Raw genomic sequence first — 18,823 nt, 5'->3', positions numbered from 1 at the left:
AATTGGAAAATGTAATATCTACAATCGATAACTGGGAAAACTCCATCTGCTCAAGAAGATCATGTGAAACCATCGAAAGCTACTGGATAGCCACTTTTTGGTCTCGTTGCGATGTCGTTTTTGTCCGCGCCTGTCTAAACTCTTACTAGTTGCACTGGATTTATTCCATCAGAGGCCGCCGAGGTCATATTTGATGGTGTTTGGAGTGCCTGCGCTTTATAGCGCTGTAGAAGAGCGCCCTCTCGTGGCTGTGTCACATGCAACACAAAAAGGACACGTCTGCAAGGAGCGTCGTTTGTTCCAAATGTAATTTATAGCCAACACATGTCACAAGAAATGCTGATGAGAATTAATTGAATTTTAACAGATTGTAGCTTTTTACTAAATTATTTTTTAAGCTCAAATGTCTAAAACAATCACTCGTATAAGAGCTGTTTTAATTCAGTTAAATGATGCAAAAGTAAAACAGCACAGATTTGTTTGGTGGTTTGTTTCAGTCACTTATTTAAGTCAGCGTTTGGACCCTTGCTCTCCTTCCCCTCAGACACCGCACCCCACCTCCCCCCACTTTGACCAACAATAACCTTTTACCCAGAGAGCTCCTATAGGACCAGGCCAGGGGCAGTTTCCAGCGGAGCCATTTGATTGGTGCAGACTCAGGGGTATGATGATGTGGCAGACTGGACTGAAACGGTATTGGCTCTGACCCGAAGCAGTGGGAGGAGACTTTGACAATGAATGTGCTGAGGGCACATGTTTACAATGATGGGGGAGAGAGAAAGAATGGAGCTGCACTGGAGCACTAAACACTGTGAGTTTCTGAGGGAAGTAACCAAATACAAGAAATATTTAAATAACGTTTCAAAAAGCACGTGAGAGGAGTGTGCATGCCTCTGGTACATGTACTGTGCTTGACTGTGCAGCTGTGTGTTTGTTTGAATGAATTTAAGTGGAGTGGTGTGGGGCTAGTTCATGTCAGGTCTGCTCTGAAAGATGCATCCTTTAAGGTTTGATTTAATGTTGAATTCAGCGTTTTTTTCTGTTTTTTTTCTGTTTTTTTTTTTTTTTTTTTGCATTTTAGTGTATGTTGAATTTCATGCTGTGAGCTCAGAGAGTTAAATACTCTCTGTCAGGCTTTTAAAACATGCCTGTCATGTGAGGAGCTAAAATCTGAGTCCCCTCAGTCTTTCTCTTGATGCACATGTTCTCTCTCCTGATATGTCAGGCTCAAACACACCTGAACCTCACAGTTCACGACTTCACCATGAGTATTCTGTTGCAGATGGTGCCTCCATTGAACAGCCTGACAGGCAAGGAAGCTAGCGAAGGTCAGGACAGAAGGACACCAAAGGGGCGCATTGACCCGCAGCGTCACGTTCACTGTCATAGGAGAAACATGGCAAACAGATATTAAATGAGCTGTCACAGCAGCTGATAGCATTTGTTTCTGACTTCACTGTTCTGCACTGAGCACAATACATTCTCTCTGTTTCCTGACAAACTGAGACAAGGGGGACAAGTCATCACGAGGACTAACGGGACAAACTGAAGTTCGTTTCTCAGGGATGTCCAGTGCGCGGCTGCTGAAACCTTCACCAGAGGAGTCTGTGTTTGGTGCCCAACTTTCCCACAGGATGGCATCCACTGTGTCCGCTGTACCCCGTGGCGTCTTTGGACCCTCACCTCCCCCTCCAGCCGTCTGGCCTCCTCTGGACTTCGCCTTGGGTGCTCTTTCCTGTTGCGCCGCCTGTGTGTTCACAAATCCCCTGGAGGTAGTAAAGACCCGGCTGCAGCTCCAGGGAGAGCTGCGTGCACGGGGATCCTACCAGAGACACTACCGCGGAGTCCTGCAGGCCCTCTGGGTGGTGGGACGCACGGATGGGCTCCGGGGCCTGCAGAAGGGGCTCTCAGTCGGGCTGATCTACCAGGGTGTGATGAACGGTGTGAGGCTGGGATCCTACTCGTACTGTGAAGCTCTGGGTTTCACCTCGTACCACGGGGGTAGTCTGCTGTCAGGGGCAGGGGCCGGGGCGCTGGGTGCCTTCATCGCCTCTCCTGCCTACCTGGTAAGTTGACTTCTTTCATCACATTTTTACCATATCAGGCTGTTTAATTTGAATCATTTTTAGACTCAGTCATTATAGGTCAGCTCTATAGGTGTTTTAATTAAATCAGTAGGTGTTGCAAGCCAATTGTAGGTACATTTACATTGTGTCCAGTTACTGTAAATAACCAAGAGGTTTGTCCAAAAGACATAACGTCATTCATGACACACTGATGTTATTGTGCATTAGGTTGAGTGAGAGTCTTATGCTCCTTTTTTTTTTTTTTAAATATGTCCCTCAGATGTTGTAGGAGACGTCTGCCGTGATGTAATTTGGGTGTTATCTGTCTGTTGGTGCTTAGTAAGAAACTGAAGCCTCGTTCACAATTAAGAGTGGATCATCTGATTAGGTTACACTCAACACACTCAGCCTCACACACACAAACGTGAAACAACCGACGTGAGCAACAAGAAGACAAGAGAGCTAACGTGGAAAGACGAGGCGGCTCATTTTCTTTTCATTACAGACATTCTGTCAGCTTTCAATACAGACGAGCGACAGCCAGTTGTGCAGCTTCAGATTTGTTAGCTTACGCACTTCACAGCTCACTGTAACGCCAGAGGAGTTCAGAGTTCATTCATACCAGTTACACTTTATACAGCACAGTAGGACATTTCTACAGTCAGGGATGGATTCATGTTGACTCGCGCACGCTCACTCACCATGAGCACTGAAACAGTTGTTGGTTGCTGTAATCTTTCCTCCTGTCCATACCCGGCTGGAAGAGATGTTTCCAAACACGGTTCACAAAAATGCACAGTCCTCATTCTGTGTAAAATGCTTTTTAAAGTTTAGCCAAAGCTAATATGAGGCTTCAGCTGTCTGAGTCAGTCAAATCAAGCATCCTTACTGAGCTTCAGCAGAGGGCTAATAGATAGATAGATAGATAGATAGATAGATAGATAGATAGATAGATAGATAGATAGATAGATAATAACACAAAAGGGAATTCTGTCCTAAAAATACTGGAAGTTATGGAAAGTAATTGCTGAATGTCTGTTTTGGAAGTGAAAGGGAAAACCAGTGACAATTCTTTCAGTATGCAGATGGGCATGTGGGTGTTGGTCTGAAGATAGAATGTAGAATAAATTATGTGAATCTTTCCTTTTAACAAGAACTTTTTTTTAACCTATTAAAATTGAAGTCACTACAGGGAGTTAAAAGGGAAACAGATGGAGCACAACAGCAGCTTCCTGACTGGTTGAAATAAATAAGGGTTGTCGCACTTCCGCTAAAGTGGAAACAAAAGAAGAAATAAAGGAATTAAAGTGAAAAACTCAGATCCAAACCTGACTTTGCAAACCGTCGGCGCTTGGCCTGAACAGCAGCATCGTACATCATCACACACAGAGACGTGGAAACACACCGGCTCAGTTTCAAAGGCGTCTCAGATGTCCTGAATGTATTTTTACCCAGTACGTGTGTGTCCGTTTGACTCAGGTTAGCCACAGGTCACATCTTATTTGACTATATCTAAGAATGCAAGATAAAACAATGTGAAGCTGATTTAAACACTCTACATCCTGTCCAGATGGATGAGTCATTCATCTTTTCATTACCCATCTGTCCACATGCGGGTCCCACCCGGCTGTGTTTGTCAAATAGGTACACATTTAATATGCTCCCATAAAACCAGACGAGACTTAAAGCTCACATAAATGTTTATTTTTCTAACACGTTTTGACATTCACACCAGTCCTTAATGTCACAGTCTCCTCTTGATTTACAGCACAGTTCATGAACGTCCTCTGCACGTCCCCGTATACACCACAGGAGCCATGTCGTTTTTTTTCTGGCTCGACTGTCAGTCAATACATTTAAAACCATCTAACCATCTTTTACGCCGTCATGGAAAGACAACATTGCTTATAAATATACCCGGTGCTTTGCTTCAGCCTACCCACTGCTGCCAAAAATATTCAGAATCTTGTGGCTGTTGGCAGTGAATGAAGGACAGGTGAAGGTTATATTTATTGACACGCTGCATGAGGTTGAGTAGAGAGGCGTCTTTGCTTTGTGCTGGAGCTGCTGCAGCAGTTTGATCATTCAGGTTTGCTGCAAATGAATCACTGAGGTATTCAGTGTTCCTGCGTGTGTTGTGAAACTCATACCTGGTGACCGTCAGTTACCTGTAATTGCTACATCACTCATCCTGGCGTCTCACTCAGACATGATTCAACTCTGTGACAAGTCTGTTTGTGTCATTGCTTGATTTTTTTTTTTGGCACAATATCTAATACAGTCTGAATGTCATTAAAGCTTGTGTGCTGCATTTTCTTCTTAGGTGAAGACTCATCTGCAGGCTCAAACTGTGGAAACCATAGCAGTGGGCCACCAGCATAACCACCTGGTAAGATGGACAAAATAAGACACAAATACACTAGAAGTTGTTATATTTTTAATTATTTCGTAGTTTAGTGTAAACATACTCCAATGTAAGTCACTCATTCAAAATTCAAAGTACACGTCTAGTAGTAAAATAGAAAAGCCCTTGTTATGCAGAGATTTTATATATTACTGATTTGTCACTACTTATATATTAAAATGGGAACATTGTTTAAAGCTATAGCTTCTGGGCAGAGCAAACTCTACTTATCATACTATTTGGTAGTTTTATCATAATAAAGCATCATATTTTATACAGTGATCATATGTTTTCTATGCAAAATCTCCATCCAAGTCCACCCACACAGGTGATTTCACTTTTATTGCCTAATTAGACGTGAAGGTTTGTTTTGCAAATGATTTAATTTCCTGTTTCCATGTTCCTTGCAAATGAACTCTCTTCTCAGGACTGTATGTGTGTTTAAATCGTGCTTGATTGACAGCTCACTCACCTCTCTACTGGCTTTGAACAATTTTGAAATATTTGTACTTGAGTAAATGTACTTAGTTACATCCCACCACTGATAGATGCTGTGTTTTGGTCTTTGTGCTGATACCATGTGTGTGCTGCGTTATGTAAGAGTCAGGGCAGCTACTTGTATTCAGTCACCCTCACAGGCTGTCAACATTTACACAATACGACTTTTGTGGATACAAAAACAGAAATACTGCGTTCATTATGACACTCAGTGGTCTCAGTGCCATCGGTGCATGTTATATGCAGAATTCTGTTATATGCAGACTACTTTGGCCTGATATGCCTCAAGTTATGTGCATAAATCAGAGAATTCCTCCTAAAAAGGAGGAAACACCTTATCAGTATGTACTACCACTACATGTCAGACACACAGAGTCAATCATAAGTTGCTGTTATCTGCCACTTCCAACACACAACTTTGTCTTCTTCCGTTTCAGGGAGTGTCTGATGCCTTTGTTACCATCTATAGACGAGAGGGTTTAATTGGCCTTTGGAGGGGCGTGAACGGGGCCGTGCCCCGCGTCATGGTTGGATCAGCTGCTCAGCTGGCAACCTTCACCTCGGCCAAGGACTGGGTGTCACATTCCCAGGTACATGTGAGAAAGAGCTGACATTTTGACACCGCATGTAACTGAACAGCTGCCGCCACCCTGTCAGCCAAAAGTCAAACCTCTGTTAATAATCAATTTCTGCCTTTCCTCGCAGTGGTTTAGTCCAAACAGCTGGCTCACGGCGTTGATAGCTGCCATGATGAGCGGAGTCGCCGTGGCAGTCACCATGACACCGTTTGACGTCATCAGTACACGTCTCTACAACCAGCCGGTGGATGAGTCTCATCGGGTGAGTCCAAGTGACGTCTTTTCATCAAATTTGTTCTTGCACTCAGTAATGGCACAAGAGACTGTTGTAAGATCAAATACTCCAGCTAAATGCGCTCAAAGACGAAGCTCTGGAGACTTATTGTTGTCTTTGTCTGCCTTGCAGGGGCGTCTGTACCATGGATTTTCAGACTGTATGCTGAAGGTGTGCCAAGCTGAGGGCCTGCTGGGGTTTTATAAAGGCATGGGTCCCGTCTTCCTGCGTTTGGCCCCACACACAGTGCTCAGCATGCTGTTCTGGGATCTGATGAGACAACAGACGGTGAAGGACAACCGGAGTCAGGGAAGGGGCTAAAACGTCCCAAAAGCCTGTGTGTGATTGACTGAACTGAAGCGGTCCATCTATTAATTAAACACTGCATTAAAAGCAAAATTTCAGTGTTTTGGTAAATGATAATTCACTTTATTGCTGAGAGTTAGATGAGAAGATTGATGGCACTCTCATGCCTGTACGGTAAATATGAAGCTACAGCCAGCAGCTGGTTAGCTTAGCTTAGCATAAAGACTGGAAATAGGGGGAAACTGCTAGCCTGGCCTTGTTGAGGTGTAACACAATCTACCTACCAACACATCTAAAGCTCACTGATTAACACTTTTTATCTGATTGGTTAAGTGTTAAAATGTTAAGCGGGTTTTGTTACCATTTGATAGAGCCGGGCTAGCTGTTTCCCTGTTTCCACTCTTTGTGCTAGGCTAAGCTAACAGCTGCTGGCTGTAGCTTTACATTTAATGTACAGACATACAGAGTGACATTGAGCTTCTCATCAACGTCTCAGCCAGAAAGTGAGTTAAGCGCATTTCCCAAGATGTCGAACTATTCCTTTAAGTGAGACTGAAGCAAGGAAGATGGATGAGCATTTGAGAACTTGATAAAGACGGACACATGTTGCACAGTGTCTAACATTTCCTGAGTTCCTGTCACATTTCTCAGATTTTGGAAATTGCTGATGAGCTATCATGTTTTTACCTTAATACCTCAAATGGTGAATTTACAAGCAATGTCGCTGGTTTTCACATGTCCACTCGCATCAAAGCTGAAATGAAAGAAGTGAGACCCATGTGGCTTGCAAGCACATCAGTGGAGTGCCGATGACCTGAAGAACGGGTCTGGATATTTAAGATATAAGCTCTGTATTCCATGTTTGGAATTTGTTGCAGTTAATATTTCACTCCAGTGGCCTTGTCTGTTATATGTAAAGAAAGACATCAGAGACAGACATCAGACGGCAATGTTGTTGTTTCCTGACCCACTCATACCCAAAGCCAAGACTGCCATTTGATTTGAGCTTTTTATTTACGGGTATGTCAAGCCTTTGAACAGCAGTTAATATTAATAATAATAATAAAGATTTTTTGTAAGAAATGTGTTAAATATGTTTGTTTTTGTTTCCTCTTGAACACAAGTGTTGTATCTTTGAAATACGTGATAACCAAGATGCATTTCATGCAAAGTGTGATTTTACTTTGACCCAGTGAGCTCTGTGAGACTAATCATCTTTTTGAGAGGACTTTCAGCCTCTTTCATCAGGAAATGATTAAACTGACAAACGCACTCAAATCACATTTGACCTTTGGAGCTGAAAGCTTTGGGCTCACTCGGACCTCGTCAGCAGGAAGAAATAAAGGCAACGTGATGGTTTGTCTCACAGGAATTCAGCATTAGTTTCTGATGAGGCTCTTGGACTGAAGCAGTATGAGTGAGAGATCATAGGGTCCTTGTCGAGTTGAGGAAAACAAAAATGTTTCTCCCCTTCTCCTGGTTCCTGGGAACTCCTGAATGGACGCCTTTTAATTCAAACCCACTAAACAGTTTTTTTCAAGGTGAGTTGACTGTTTTTCTTCTTCATGGCAATAAAAAAAGCTAAATTCTCAGAACCTCAGTGTACGGTATTTTTTTTTTTTTTTAACTTTGTTTTGGTTGTGGTGTATTCATTTTTTTAGGTCTGGTGGGTGCATGTGGAATATCAGTTCTGTGCAATTTGCTGAGAGTTTACCACTTCATTCAAACATGCAGGTGAGTTTATTCTGTAAAAAGGAAGATGCTATTTAACACATATGTGGTTTTGAATGTGCAGTGTCTTCATTGTCTAATTTTCCCTCCTCACAGTGATTCTGAATCTGAAACTGAAAGCAAACCGAGGTCATCCTCTACTGTCAGTCCTCTGAGAGGGAACTGGAAAATAGTTGTCCAGTTCTGGTCCCTGGTGGTTCTCCTGTCCCTGGTGGGCTCGAGGGTTTCCTCTCTGATAGTGCTGGAGTTTTCTCTCAGAGCTGTTTCAGCCTGGGCATCAGCAGGACTGGTGAGTTCCTCAAACACATGAACAGAGCAGCTGATAACACGTTGATTTAAGATTGTTGCTGTCTGTGTTTGTTCCTGTGTTAAACATACACTGATCTGATCTATTTGCATCCACGCTCCTGTGTCTAGGATGCCAGTGGCAGAGGCCCAGACCTGCTCCTCATCCAGAGCCAGTTCTCCCTGGGTTGCAGCCTCATCTGTACTCTGGTCTTCCTCCATCAGGGGGCTCCACACAGCTCCCTCAGCTTGTTTCTGGCAGCTGCTCTCAGCTGGGCACTGGCAAGTGTCGGCCACAGTCTGTGGAGCCATGTGGCCAGACTCTACCCGCTACATAGCACAGAGCGTTACTGTGGGAAGTGCATTAGCCTCCTGACCTCCGGACACGGCATGCTGGCTTCACTACAAAGAGCGGTTGTCTTGGCCTTTGCTATAGCATCTGTGGCTGCCACCACTACGGTTTATGACCATTTCCTGTCCCAGAAGGATGCTCTCAAGTTTTGGACTCCATTGGCACTCTGCTACACTATGCTGTTGGTCTATATGCAAGGTGACTGTCAGGGCGGCTTTTTGGGGAATTAAAATGGGCCTTTAGGAAGACTTCTGGAGAAAGAAAAAGTTGTAGATTAGAAACTGGTTTGGTCACTCATGCACAGTGACAAATAACAAAGAGGCACACGTCAGTCCAGTCACAACAGACAACAAATGAAAAAACAAAAAGAAAAGCAGCATAGTTCCAAGAGCCCATTAGTGTAGCTCAGGAGCCCACTGAACCACTGAATATAAAAACTATAATGTTATTGTTGATGCTAATAACTAAAAGGCAGGCCATACTGTAAGTGAAGTACCTGGAAGTAGCACACATAAACGGAGCAATAATCAGCAATTTGTGTTATTGCGTAACCTTTTCTTTCATTTTGCACAGAGCATCAGAATCGGCAGACTGGAACAGAGGCCCTGTTGCACACTGCAGTGCTGCGACTGGGAGCCTTACTGGTGCTCATGCTGACTGTGGGTGACTGGTCCGATGTCCTCCAAGTTCTCATCACTTTCTTGGGTGAAGCAGTCTGCCTGCTGCCCTCTCAGGACCTGCTGCAAGCTGAGCTTATGGTCTGTTTGAATCATCTTTCCCTTTTTTGCACAATCGCCTCTACAACCCGACTGTTGCTATATCTAGTATATACCTGTAACTTTTTAGTAATGTTGAGAAGTTTGAAAATGACGGATAACATTGAATGTCATGCTTTTTTTAGGAGGAGGACACAAGCTTTAACATACCCAGTCACAAAACAAGGGAACGCACATGGAAAACATCATCAGATGACAGCTGATGGTGTCCCTGAAATCTACCTCAAACACTCCAATGACAAGATGTGCTAATACTCAATATCAATGGTAAAATAATAAAGGGATTTTTGTGTACTTGCTGTTATTGAGTCGTGTTTTAAACAGAGGGAAAGAACGAGGAGTTTGTAATTGCGAATCGTTGCGCAGCTGCATCAGGCAAACCTGATTATTGTTTGCCATTACCATGCTATAATTTTGCACTGTTTGAATGCTTCATGTAATGGAAACCAAATACATGAAAATGGATTGTCAAGCTGATAGTAAGGTAGCATAATTATACCAAGCCCAAGTAATTCACTTACTAAGTCATGGAGTGGAATAGAGGTGAGCAGAAAGCTAATGAAAGCAACACAGTGTCAACAGATTAGACTTCCACCAGCAGAGGATGAATTGTTGTTTAAAAAAATGCATTTTAAAATATAAATAGTCCCAGACCAATGTGGTCAGGAAGGTATCTAATTACAAGCAGTCCTTGCTGCCCTTCAGAAGCTTTTTGATGCACTTTGTAGACATGAATTCTACTTTAGCTTCAGTAGATCAGATATTCTACACAGCTGTCCAGAAATGCTTCCTTTATGAATAATACTTGAAAAAGCATTAATGAATAGCAGCGGGACTGGTCAGGAGGGTGTGTGCATTTCAAGATGGGAATCATCGGGATGCCACATTGCCATCCATGGTCCACTGAAGGTGACCATGTGTCACCAATTAAAGCAACACACACAGCAATTCTACATAAGACCATCAGTTCACTCGTTGCGAGAAGCATCACTCAGCCTGTGAAAACAGATGGATTATCGAGAATTATAAAATTAGAAATGATTCTGTGACTGATGAGGCAGCTTTGTAAAGTCTGAAAAAACAACTCAAATGAGGTCATAGTGATGTCATCAGGGTAATCTCATCTTGACCACGCATGAGACTTAGAATTTTTGCACAGAAAGCCTCTATTACAAAATGGATGAGTGAGGTTTTAAAGAAGTGACATGTAGGAGGCAGGGGGGTCTAAAGAATGACACCTTCCATTTGCACTATGGGAAATGTAGGATCCAGTGGTTTTAGCTTGACTCTTATTTTTTTATCTGTCACTCACAATCCCCCCCAACTTTACTGCTGGAGTACTTTAACTCCGATCTGAGGAACATTTGGTTAAAATAACAGTATTTCTCCCTGGGAAGTAAAGTTTTCCAACCCCTGCAGATGTTTAGAGTTCGGAAGTCAACATCAGCCGTATTTGTGAACACGTAATTGTCACTGTTTTTCCTATCTGGTGTGTTCCTTCCTGTTCCTTTCCCTTCATTTCCCTTCATTCCCACCCATTGTTGCCCTGCTCACCCAAATTGTGGATTACAGCAAAAACCAAAAATGATACTGTGATGCTGGTGAGTAAATTGAAAAGTCATGCCGCAGAAACAGTGAGGAGGTTCAGAAGGTTTAATGAGGATTTTGGCTGTTGAGGGGGTGGAGCGTGGAGGTCTGGGGATTGTGTCATCAGTAGGCATGCTCCCTCCTGCAAGCGTGACATCACCGCAGCATTCCTTTCCACAGAGCTGGAACAACAGAGACCCCCATCACTCTCCTCATCTCCGTCTCCTGTTCACCCTCTCTCACACATTCCTGCCTCACTCTTCTTTCCCGCTGACCCACATCGATCAGGAAAGTTTTATCCAACGTTTAGTTTCTCGCTCCATCCACCCTCTTGACTCTTAGGAGGGGAGTGGACCTCTCAAGGTTTGGCTCCGGAGACTAACCACAATATTTTTGCTGATCGGCAGACCTGATACTGCTTAGACTCACTCTGGTGGAGAGCAGCAAACACAACAAAGCAGCTTTTTCATGGCTCTCTCAGACATCACTCACTGTTGCAACCCCCCCCTAATAACACCAATATCTCCTCTTGCACAATGCCCTGATTCATTGCTCTGTAATGCTGCTGCTCCTTCACAGTCGCTTTCAGCACAAAGGCTCCATCAGGTCCAATGAAGTCCCCCGCACGTTATCAGACGTCGGTGAGGCACAAATGGAGGCAATGCCTTGTGACACTGATAGTGAGTCGGGGCTAAAGTGATATAATGTAGTGGGGGAAGGGAAGAAGGAAAGAGGGAGAAGAAAAAAGGACGCAGACTCAATGAGGGAGGTAGGGAAAATAAAGCTGACAGAACAATAAGGCAGAGCTGCACAGGGGAGAGAAAGAGGACAGTATAAGATAGAGAGTTGCTGGAAAAGGCAGGTACAGTCACATCCTGCTGGCAGGCAAAAAGATAAAGAAGTGGGAGGTGGCTGCGTCTCTGTCTATCTAAGGGCAAAAACCTTATGAGATATTTATGATACTGTATATTGCATTTGTGAAAAGTCTGACTGTGTGCTTTTGATTAGATTGTCCAACAGTTGCATGCCTTTCTTTGTGTCTACATGCAGGCAGGCCAGTGTGTGTGTGTGTGTGTGCGCGGCGAGTTTTCATAGTGGGTGAATGTGTCATGTTTTTTACTGCACTTCGCCTGAGATTAACTGTTCACCTTTTACGGTCGGGAGGGAGGTGGTATTGTCATTCAGCCAGAGAAGGAGGAGGGGTCGGCGGACGAGAGAGTTGGGGAGGGAGGTACAGAAGGAAAAGGAGTGGCCTTGTGCTGATAGTCGCCCTCTTCACCAGAGTGAAGTCTTCTCTCAGTGGCAGCTCATAGGAGGGAAAACAAACCAGAAGTTTTGAGATACAGAACAGGGAAGGAGAAAGAAGAAAAGGCAGAGCTGTCTTCAAACCACAGTTCCTCTTAGGTATGTAATGGCAGCTCACAGCCTGAGTGAGTGGGTTTAAAGGAAACAGATGATTCAAATTTGTGCTTTCTGCCTCTAAAACCATTCATTATGGATAATGAGAGCTGTGAGTGTGTGAAGTTACCTCTCCAAAGTGAGAGTGAGGGCTGCCACAAAGTTGACTGAGAGGGCGTACACACACAGATTAAATATTACTGATAGGGATCTAATGTTATGTTCATTATTGGCCTGTTTTATTCTTACTCTCTCTCTGTTTTTTAAAAAGATCAAATATGATGTTGACTTCTTGATTCTGTGTTTCTGTTCTATGACTAATATGAAATGTTGCGAGCTGTCATGAGTCTACATAATGATTTTTCTGTCCTCCTGTCAGGCTGTATGTGGGTTTTATACAGCCATGGCATCAGCAGCTCCACAAAAAAGGATGGTGTCCTCTTTCTTCATCACTCTGGCGTCTCCTCACCGAGCCACAGTGACACAGCAGCAGCCCGCCCTCCAGGCCCACAGTGCCCCGGCAAGAGACAAGCAGCACACAGCTGTGCGAGTCAGCCCGAGTGACAACATCCCCTCCCTCAGACTTAAGAAAGAGGACCACTCACAGGCCGAGGCTTATGGCAGCAGAGACAGCAAAGGCCGTGTTCACGCCGGGGCCTCTGTCCGGGCTTCAGACCCTCAGAGCCCAATACCTGCCCAGCCTGTACCCAGCAGAGGAAGGTTGCAAGAAGACGACAGAGGTGCTGCAGGTATTCATGACAACATCAAGACAAAACTTAGATTACCTGAAATTTATTCAGAAATTAACCCTGCATGTAACTGATACCATCAAGGCCTGGCTGACCTTTATCATGTGTTTTGGACCTGTCCATGGCGTTTGAATCACTTCTTCAGGTGGTGAGATACCCCAAACAATAAGTCACTGCTCTGTTCAGGGTCCTCCCCAGATACAAATTAAATTTTAATGCCATCCTGGCCTTTATTACAAGATGTCTGCTATTGTTTAAAAGGGGAACTCCACTGATTTCACACATCAAAGTGTCTTGGGGAGCACTACAGCTATGTGAACAAAGCCTTTTGCAGCCCCAGAGGGAGCTGTGTGAAGTCTGAGAAATTTCCTCAAGTGATGTCACTTGAGTCCGTGTCTGTTGGGTCTGAAGACTACAAGGTTGTAAAAGAAGAAAATCTGGGGGCATGGCGTTAGATAGGAGTGAGCTGACCCTACCTCTGTAGTCTGCTCCTCATCTCTGACTAAGGCTAGTGTCTCAAAGCTACATCAGCCGCTACTAGCACAACACATTGGCGGTCCAGTTGCATTGTGGGTAATGTAAGCACCAGGTTTTCACAAAGAAGAAGAACAAATGGAAAAAAATCTCTGGTTCTGCTGCATCAATTGCTCTATAATTCTAACCCATCCATTGTGAGTCTGACACTGTTATAAGAGTGTGAAGACTGCTACTAAGAGTGTGAAAACCCGTACCCCTCCTCCCATACTTACTGCACGGATTCAGGATGTGTTGCATGGCATCAGGATGGAAACGATAAAGAATAATCAGGGAGGAACAGTTGCTGCATTTGATCGCATTTGACTTCCTTTTTTAAGGAACGTGCTGAAAAGCTGACGCTTTAGTTTAACAATATATGAGGATCAAAACACATCCTGATCCTGCAGTTTCTCCCCTTATTTTATTTTTCATTAACATTATTAATATTATGTTATCATATATGTATTTTTTCTCTTTTTTTATTTGTCTTTTTAATTTACTAATTTGCTAGTTTTTAATTTTTTGGGGAGGCTATTTTCTTTAAATGTGCATATGCATGTGTATACATGTATTTGTATTAATTTTATTGGATTTCATATTAAACATTAGGATAACTAAATAATAATCATGGGAAAATACTATTTTTCTGTGTAAATTGCCAAAGGTGACTTTTTCTCGCAACCAGATCTCCTCCCTCCTCCTCCACCTCCTCCTCCTGCTGCACTGCCTTCACCCCCAGGAACATCGTTCACTGAAGAATCAGCACTTCCACCACCTCCTCCTGCCCAGACGCCTCTCTCCCAGCCTCTGACCCCAGGCCAGCAGCTACTTTATAACAGAGAGGTATGCAGAATTGTCTCTTCAGTGTCATTTGCTCTTTTAAACACTCGATCCACATTTTCCTCAATAAATTTCTCAAGTCGTTTTTCCCACAGCGAAGGGTTACAACTTTCCACAACTTTTACAGATATTGTGTTATGTTGTGTGGTGGCTGTACAGAATCATCTGCAAAACACATTATGAAAGGGGGGAAACAGCTGTGTTATAGATATGACTAAAACATCAAAAACACTTTATGATCTGCTCACATTTTTCCTTCAGAAACAGAGCACTTTCCAAACTGTTGATGTCTGTTTAAGTAGGCAGATGATCCCTTTCTTATCTTATTCTACAGTGTGTTCTTATAAAATGTATCCAGTATTTTATAGATGTGTTGTTTGCGTTTTCATTTTGTTGGATCAGGGATTGAATGAAAATGGCTCCAAATCCCTTATTTCTGCAATTCCATAACAGGCAGCTCATATTTTTATTTCTGCAAAATGTTATTTTAGGCCTAAAATAGTTTCCCACCTTCCTGCATTTTTAATTGTGACGTTAAATGCAAAAACTGACACTGTTTCAGCCTTGGGAATGCCTTAAGAGTTAGGAAGGCTTGAAGAGATTAACTCACTCATTATTCTGATGTGACTCAAGCAAATATAGCCACTCTTTTCCTGTTCTCCTTCTAGCATCAAACATGCCAGTTTGAAGTTTGGTTTTGTACTGACAATGTCGTTTACACTTAAGGTGGAAACAAGCACACCATCTAGTGGGTTAAAACAAGATGAACAATCCCACGGGATCCAAAAAAATGGCCAAGACACGAGCTGGGAGAGTAAAGGTATCCCTGTTTACACACTGACCCCTCAGCTTTCAAACAGCTCTACTTTGACAGTAGGCAGATTATCATAACCTGCCTTGACTTTTGATGCTTGTGTACTATGCAGAGGTGTGTGGCTTCTGTCGGAAACCCGTGGCTCTTTCTGAACCTGCAATAGAGGCCTTAAACAGGACGTACCATGACGGTTGCTTCCAGTGTAGATCTTGTCACATTCCCCTGGCTGGTAAACAGTACTACAACAAGGCAGGGATCCCACTCTGTGAAGACTGCTACCAGGTAACATCAATACAACCTCCACTGCAGGATGTTATCAAATGCAAATCTTTGTAAAGGACCATAAAATTTTTTTTGCGTTCTCATTTACTTAAAATCATGTATGATATTCCAAAGACTGCTGTAGTGTTTTACATGTAGCTTTCATGTAGCCTCTGGTTTGCCTTTTTTTTACTACAGGATGGATATTAACTTGCAAAGACCTTGAACCTTGCTTGAAATCCCTCCATCAACATTGTGTTTTTAGTGTCAGCGCTATGTTATCGTCACATGGCGTAGCTGCAATGGGAGACTAAATTCAAGTCTAATGTATAAAAGGTAGAGGTAGTAATGACGTTCATTGTGATGGATTACCTACCTCAACTAAGTTTCAGGTGTCTGTGAGGTGATTTTTATTCTACGCAGACATGAATGGCAGCCAATGGCTGCTTGGAAAGTGGGGACACCATTCAAAAAACGGAAATGTGGTTATTGTCTTTTAATACAGATTGTGAACGTTAAGCACGTCTTTCTGTCTCGTAGGCCAGTCTGGAACTTTGTTGGGCGTGTGGGGAAGCTATCACAGATCACGTGATCCGTGCACTGGAGCGAGCATACCATCTTTCCTGTTTCACCTGTGCAACATGTAAACAGCAAATTGGGGAGCAATCTTTCGCTCAGGGAGAAGTTGGAGAAGTTTATTGCCTCCAGGACTATTACAGGTATATGAGAGTTAAAAATGATGGCAAGAAAAACACCTTTTCCACAATCCACCAAAGAGGAGAGATTTTTATTGATTTTATTTTCCCTTTTATAGAACTTATTGTGAATGAACTGAATGTTCCAATGCATGTCTTCACCCCATCCAAAGCAACTTACCTGTTACCTTACCTCTGTTTGAAAGGTGCAATACAAATAAACCCGCCTCGCCTTATCTAATACTTTGTTTCCTCTAAAATGTTAAAGGAAGTATGCTCCAAAGTGCAACGCGTGCAACCAGCTAATCATTCCAAAAGAAGACGGTACTGACAGCTATAATGTTGAATGCCTGGGGCGCTCCTACCATGAGAACTGCTACAGATGTGAGGTAGGCGTTTCCTCAGCAAACAACACTGTGCAAACACACAGACACACTTAATTCACCACCAGGCAGTCAATAAGTCTTTCATACTGTTTGCAGGTTTGTGCCATCCAGCTCTCTCCTGAACCTAATGAGCACGGCTGCTATCCTTTGGATGGGAAGATGCTTTGCAAATCGTGCCATCTGAGCCTGGTCTCTGGCCAGCACTAACACTGGCCTTATATCCCGGGATAAACTGCAACTGATGGAAAAGTGCCACGAGTCCGGCTTCAAAGAGAGGGCAGGGCGACTTTGCATGTGCATTTTAAGACGCTGGAATACAAACATTACACATCTTTTTCCAATAGAACAATAATGATTTTTTTTTTTTTACAATATATCATGCTTTCTGAAGATGCTCCTATTCTTCTTTTATACTTGATAATTTTGCACTCAATAAACTCTACAAAATGCACCAAATATATTTATGCAACAGACTTTGCAAAAGCATACGGAGAACATGATTTGAATTTTTGTAAATCTCAATCAGTAAACTATTTCTTAATCACAATAACCCTTTATTTAACCCTTTATATAAAAAAATAAAACTCTATATAAAATTATATTAAAGTAAACTAATATATTTTATCTCGAGGCAGGCTCTAACATACACAACATTTCTTATATTACACATACAGGAAATAAGGAAATAAGGGAGGAAAATTTGCTCTGCTCATTCGCATCTGTGGCAAAATACATAACAACCAATACTGAATACAGACATTAGATTTATATTACATTTACATTTATAAAATAAAGTGGAACAGAGCACAACAACACATCCCCAGCACTTATTATGGACCAAAACTTGAAGGTGCTTTTTATGTGAATGTGATTACGTCCAGTGATATTCACTGGCCCACAGGGCCTATCTTGTCTTTTGCCTCAACAATAAACTACTCACACTGATTTGACATTACAATATTAAAATCTCATTCTGATCCCAGCTGTATTATTTTGTTATTTATGTTCTGTATCTCAAAATGACATGTTTGTGGAACCATATTTCTTTGTATCGAAAACATTTATAAAAATATTTTCTAGAAAAAGAAATTTTGTCATTTATGTTTTTATTCACCACACTTTATATTTTGTTTTACTTTTCAAATATTGCAATGGTGGTTTGCAAGCCTGTTATCTGTTCTGCTTGCTAAGACTATTTACTTTTAAAAAGAAATTTAAAAAATAATGCATACAAAATAAAACACACACACTCTTGCTCTTTCCATAAACCCAAGCTTTTTTTCTGCCACAGCTTTACATCAGTATGACCTGTGGCTTATGATGACTGATACTGGCAGATGTTCTCAAAGTTTTCTTTAAGTTTAGGTATATTTCTGTAGAACTGACATTAATGAGTCAGTTTGCTGATGACGCTATGCTTTAGTATTTATCTTCCATACCAATAATTGTCACTTGTGGCCACAGGTGTCACACTTTAAAGTCCAAGAAAGACATGTTTGACTTTTATTAAGATTGGAGAAAGAACGTTAACACCCCCCCCCCCCACACACACACACACAAAACAAAAAAAAACATCATTCAGTATTGCCATCAGTGCACACTGTTTGCACAAAGCAATAGCCTGCTGTAAGATGGGTGTTTGTGAATGTAGATTTTGTCCAAGAAAACAGCTCTGCTTCACATTCCCTGTTGATCTGCGCCGACACTGCGCTGACGTGGACATAAATATGACACCTGCTTGGGATGCCAAATGGGGGGCTAAAACGTTTAATGGAGGTGGAAACCCATGTAGGTGCTGATATATCAATACAAAGACATTAGCAAGAATAAATCATTTTTGGGGTGCCAGTCAGATTCCAGGGTTGATCCACTCATGATATGTAGGCCTACAAATGCTGTTCTTGTTAGTATCTAAACAGTCCATTCATCAGATTTTATAATAATTTTGTAGTTTTTATAATAATTTTATAGATTTAACAAATATTAATTAGTTATTTAATTAATTAATTTTAAAAAAGGTAAAAAATGAATGTCTCTTTGTAGCTGTTTTTTTCTTGTGTGTGCATACACTGGACTGGAGTTGCAGTAATTACAGCCCTCATCCTCGAGTTTTAAACTGGTCAATTTATATATCAAATATCTAAAAAAAAATATTCAAAAGGAATGGTTCAACTTTTGTGAAATAATTCAGCAACTGTTCAGCATTTACTTAATTTATTTATAGAATAGCATTAAAAGATAGTGGGATCTGCTTTTATGCCACTGGGATGTTTTCCAATACATAATCTTGACTACCTTGCAGGCAGT

General features: G+C 42.1%; 3 protein-coding genes across 3 annotated transcripts; all 3 read left to right on the top strand.

The window, feature by feature from the left end:
• The first annotated feature begins 768 nt into the window (after positions 1 to 768).
• On the top strand, positions 769 to 7,164 carry slc25a34 (solute carrier family 25 member 34). Its single transcript, XM_041949543.1, has 6 exons — positions 769 to 811; positions 1,283 to 2,066; positions 4,390 to 4,455; positions 5,406 to 5,558; positions 5,674 to 5,808; positions 5,953 to 7,164. Exons 2-6 carry the CDS (start codon positions 1,566 to 1,568, stop codon positions 6,139 to 6,141), a joined length of 1,044 nt encoding a protein of 347 aa, XP_041805477.1. The 5' UTR covers positions 769 to 811; positions 1,283 to 1,565; the 3' UTR covers positions 6,142 to 7,164.
• A 421-nt stretch (positions 7,165 to 7,585) lies between these two features.
• LOC121612616 (transmembrane protein 82-like) lies at positions 7,586 to 9,473 on the top strand. Its single transcript, XM_041945632.1, has 6 exons — positions 7,586 to 7,667; positions 7,788 to 7,860; positions 7,954 to 8,146; positions 8,275 to 8,692; positions 9,068 to 9,252; positions 9,396 to 9,473. The coding sequence occupies exons 1-6, from the start codon at positions 7,586 to 7,588 to the stop codon at positions 9,471 to 9,473; spliced, it is 1,029 nt and encodes a 342-aa protein (XP_041801566.1).
• A 2,666-nt stretch (positions 9,474 to 12,139) lies between these two features.
• Positions 12,140 to 17,595, top strand: fblim1 (filamin binding LIM protein 1). Its single transcript, XM_041949506.1, has 8 exons — positions 12,140 to 12,261; positions 12,635 to 13,004; positions 14,206 to 14,363; positions 15,087 to 15,180; positions 15,287 to 15,456; positions 15,976 to 16,154; positions 16,399 to 16,519; positions 16,613 to 17,595. The coding sequence occupies exons 2-8, from the start codon at positions 12,659 to 12,661 to the stop codon at positions 16,721 to 16,723; spliced, it is 1,179 nt and encodes a 392-aa protein (XP_041805440.1). The 5' UTR covers positions 12,140 to 12,261; positions 12,635 to 12,658; the 3' UTR covers positions 16,724 to 17,595.
• The last annotated feature ends 1,228 nt before the right edge of the window (positions 17,596 to 18,823 follow it).

The sequence above is a fragment of the Chelmon rostratus genome, chromosome 2, assembly GCF_017976325.1.
Source record: "Chelmon rostratus isolate fCheRos1 chromosome 2, fCheRos1.pri, whole genome shotgun sequence".
Taxonomy (NCBI): Eukaryota; Metazoa; Chordata; class Actinopteri; order Chaetodontiformes; family Chaetodontidae; genus Chelmon; species Chelmon rostratus.
Note: the sequence above shows the minus strand (reverse complement) of the source record. Positions and strands in the feature narration are given on the sequence as shown.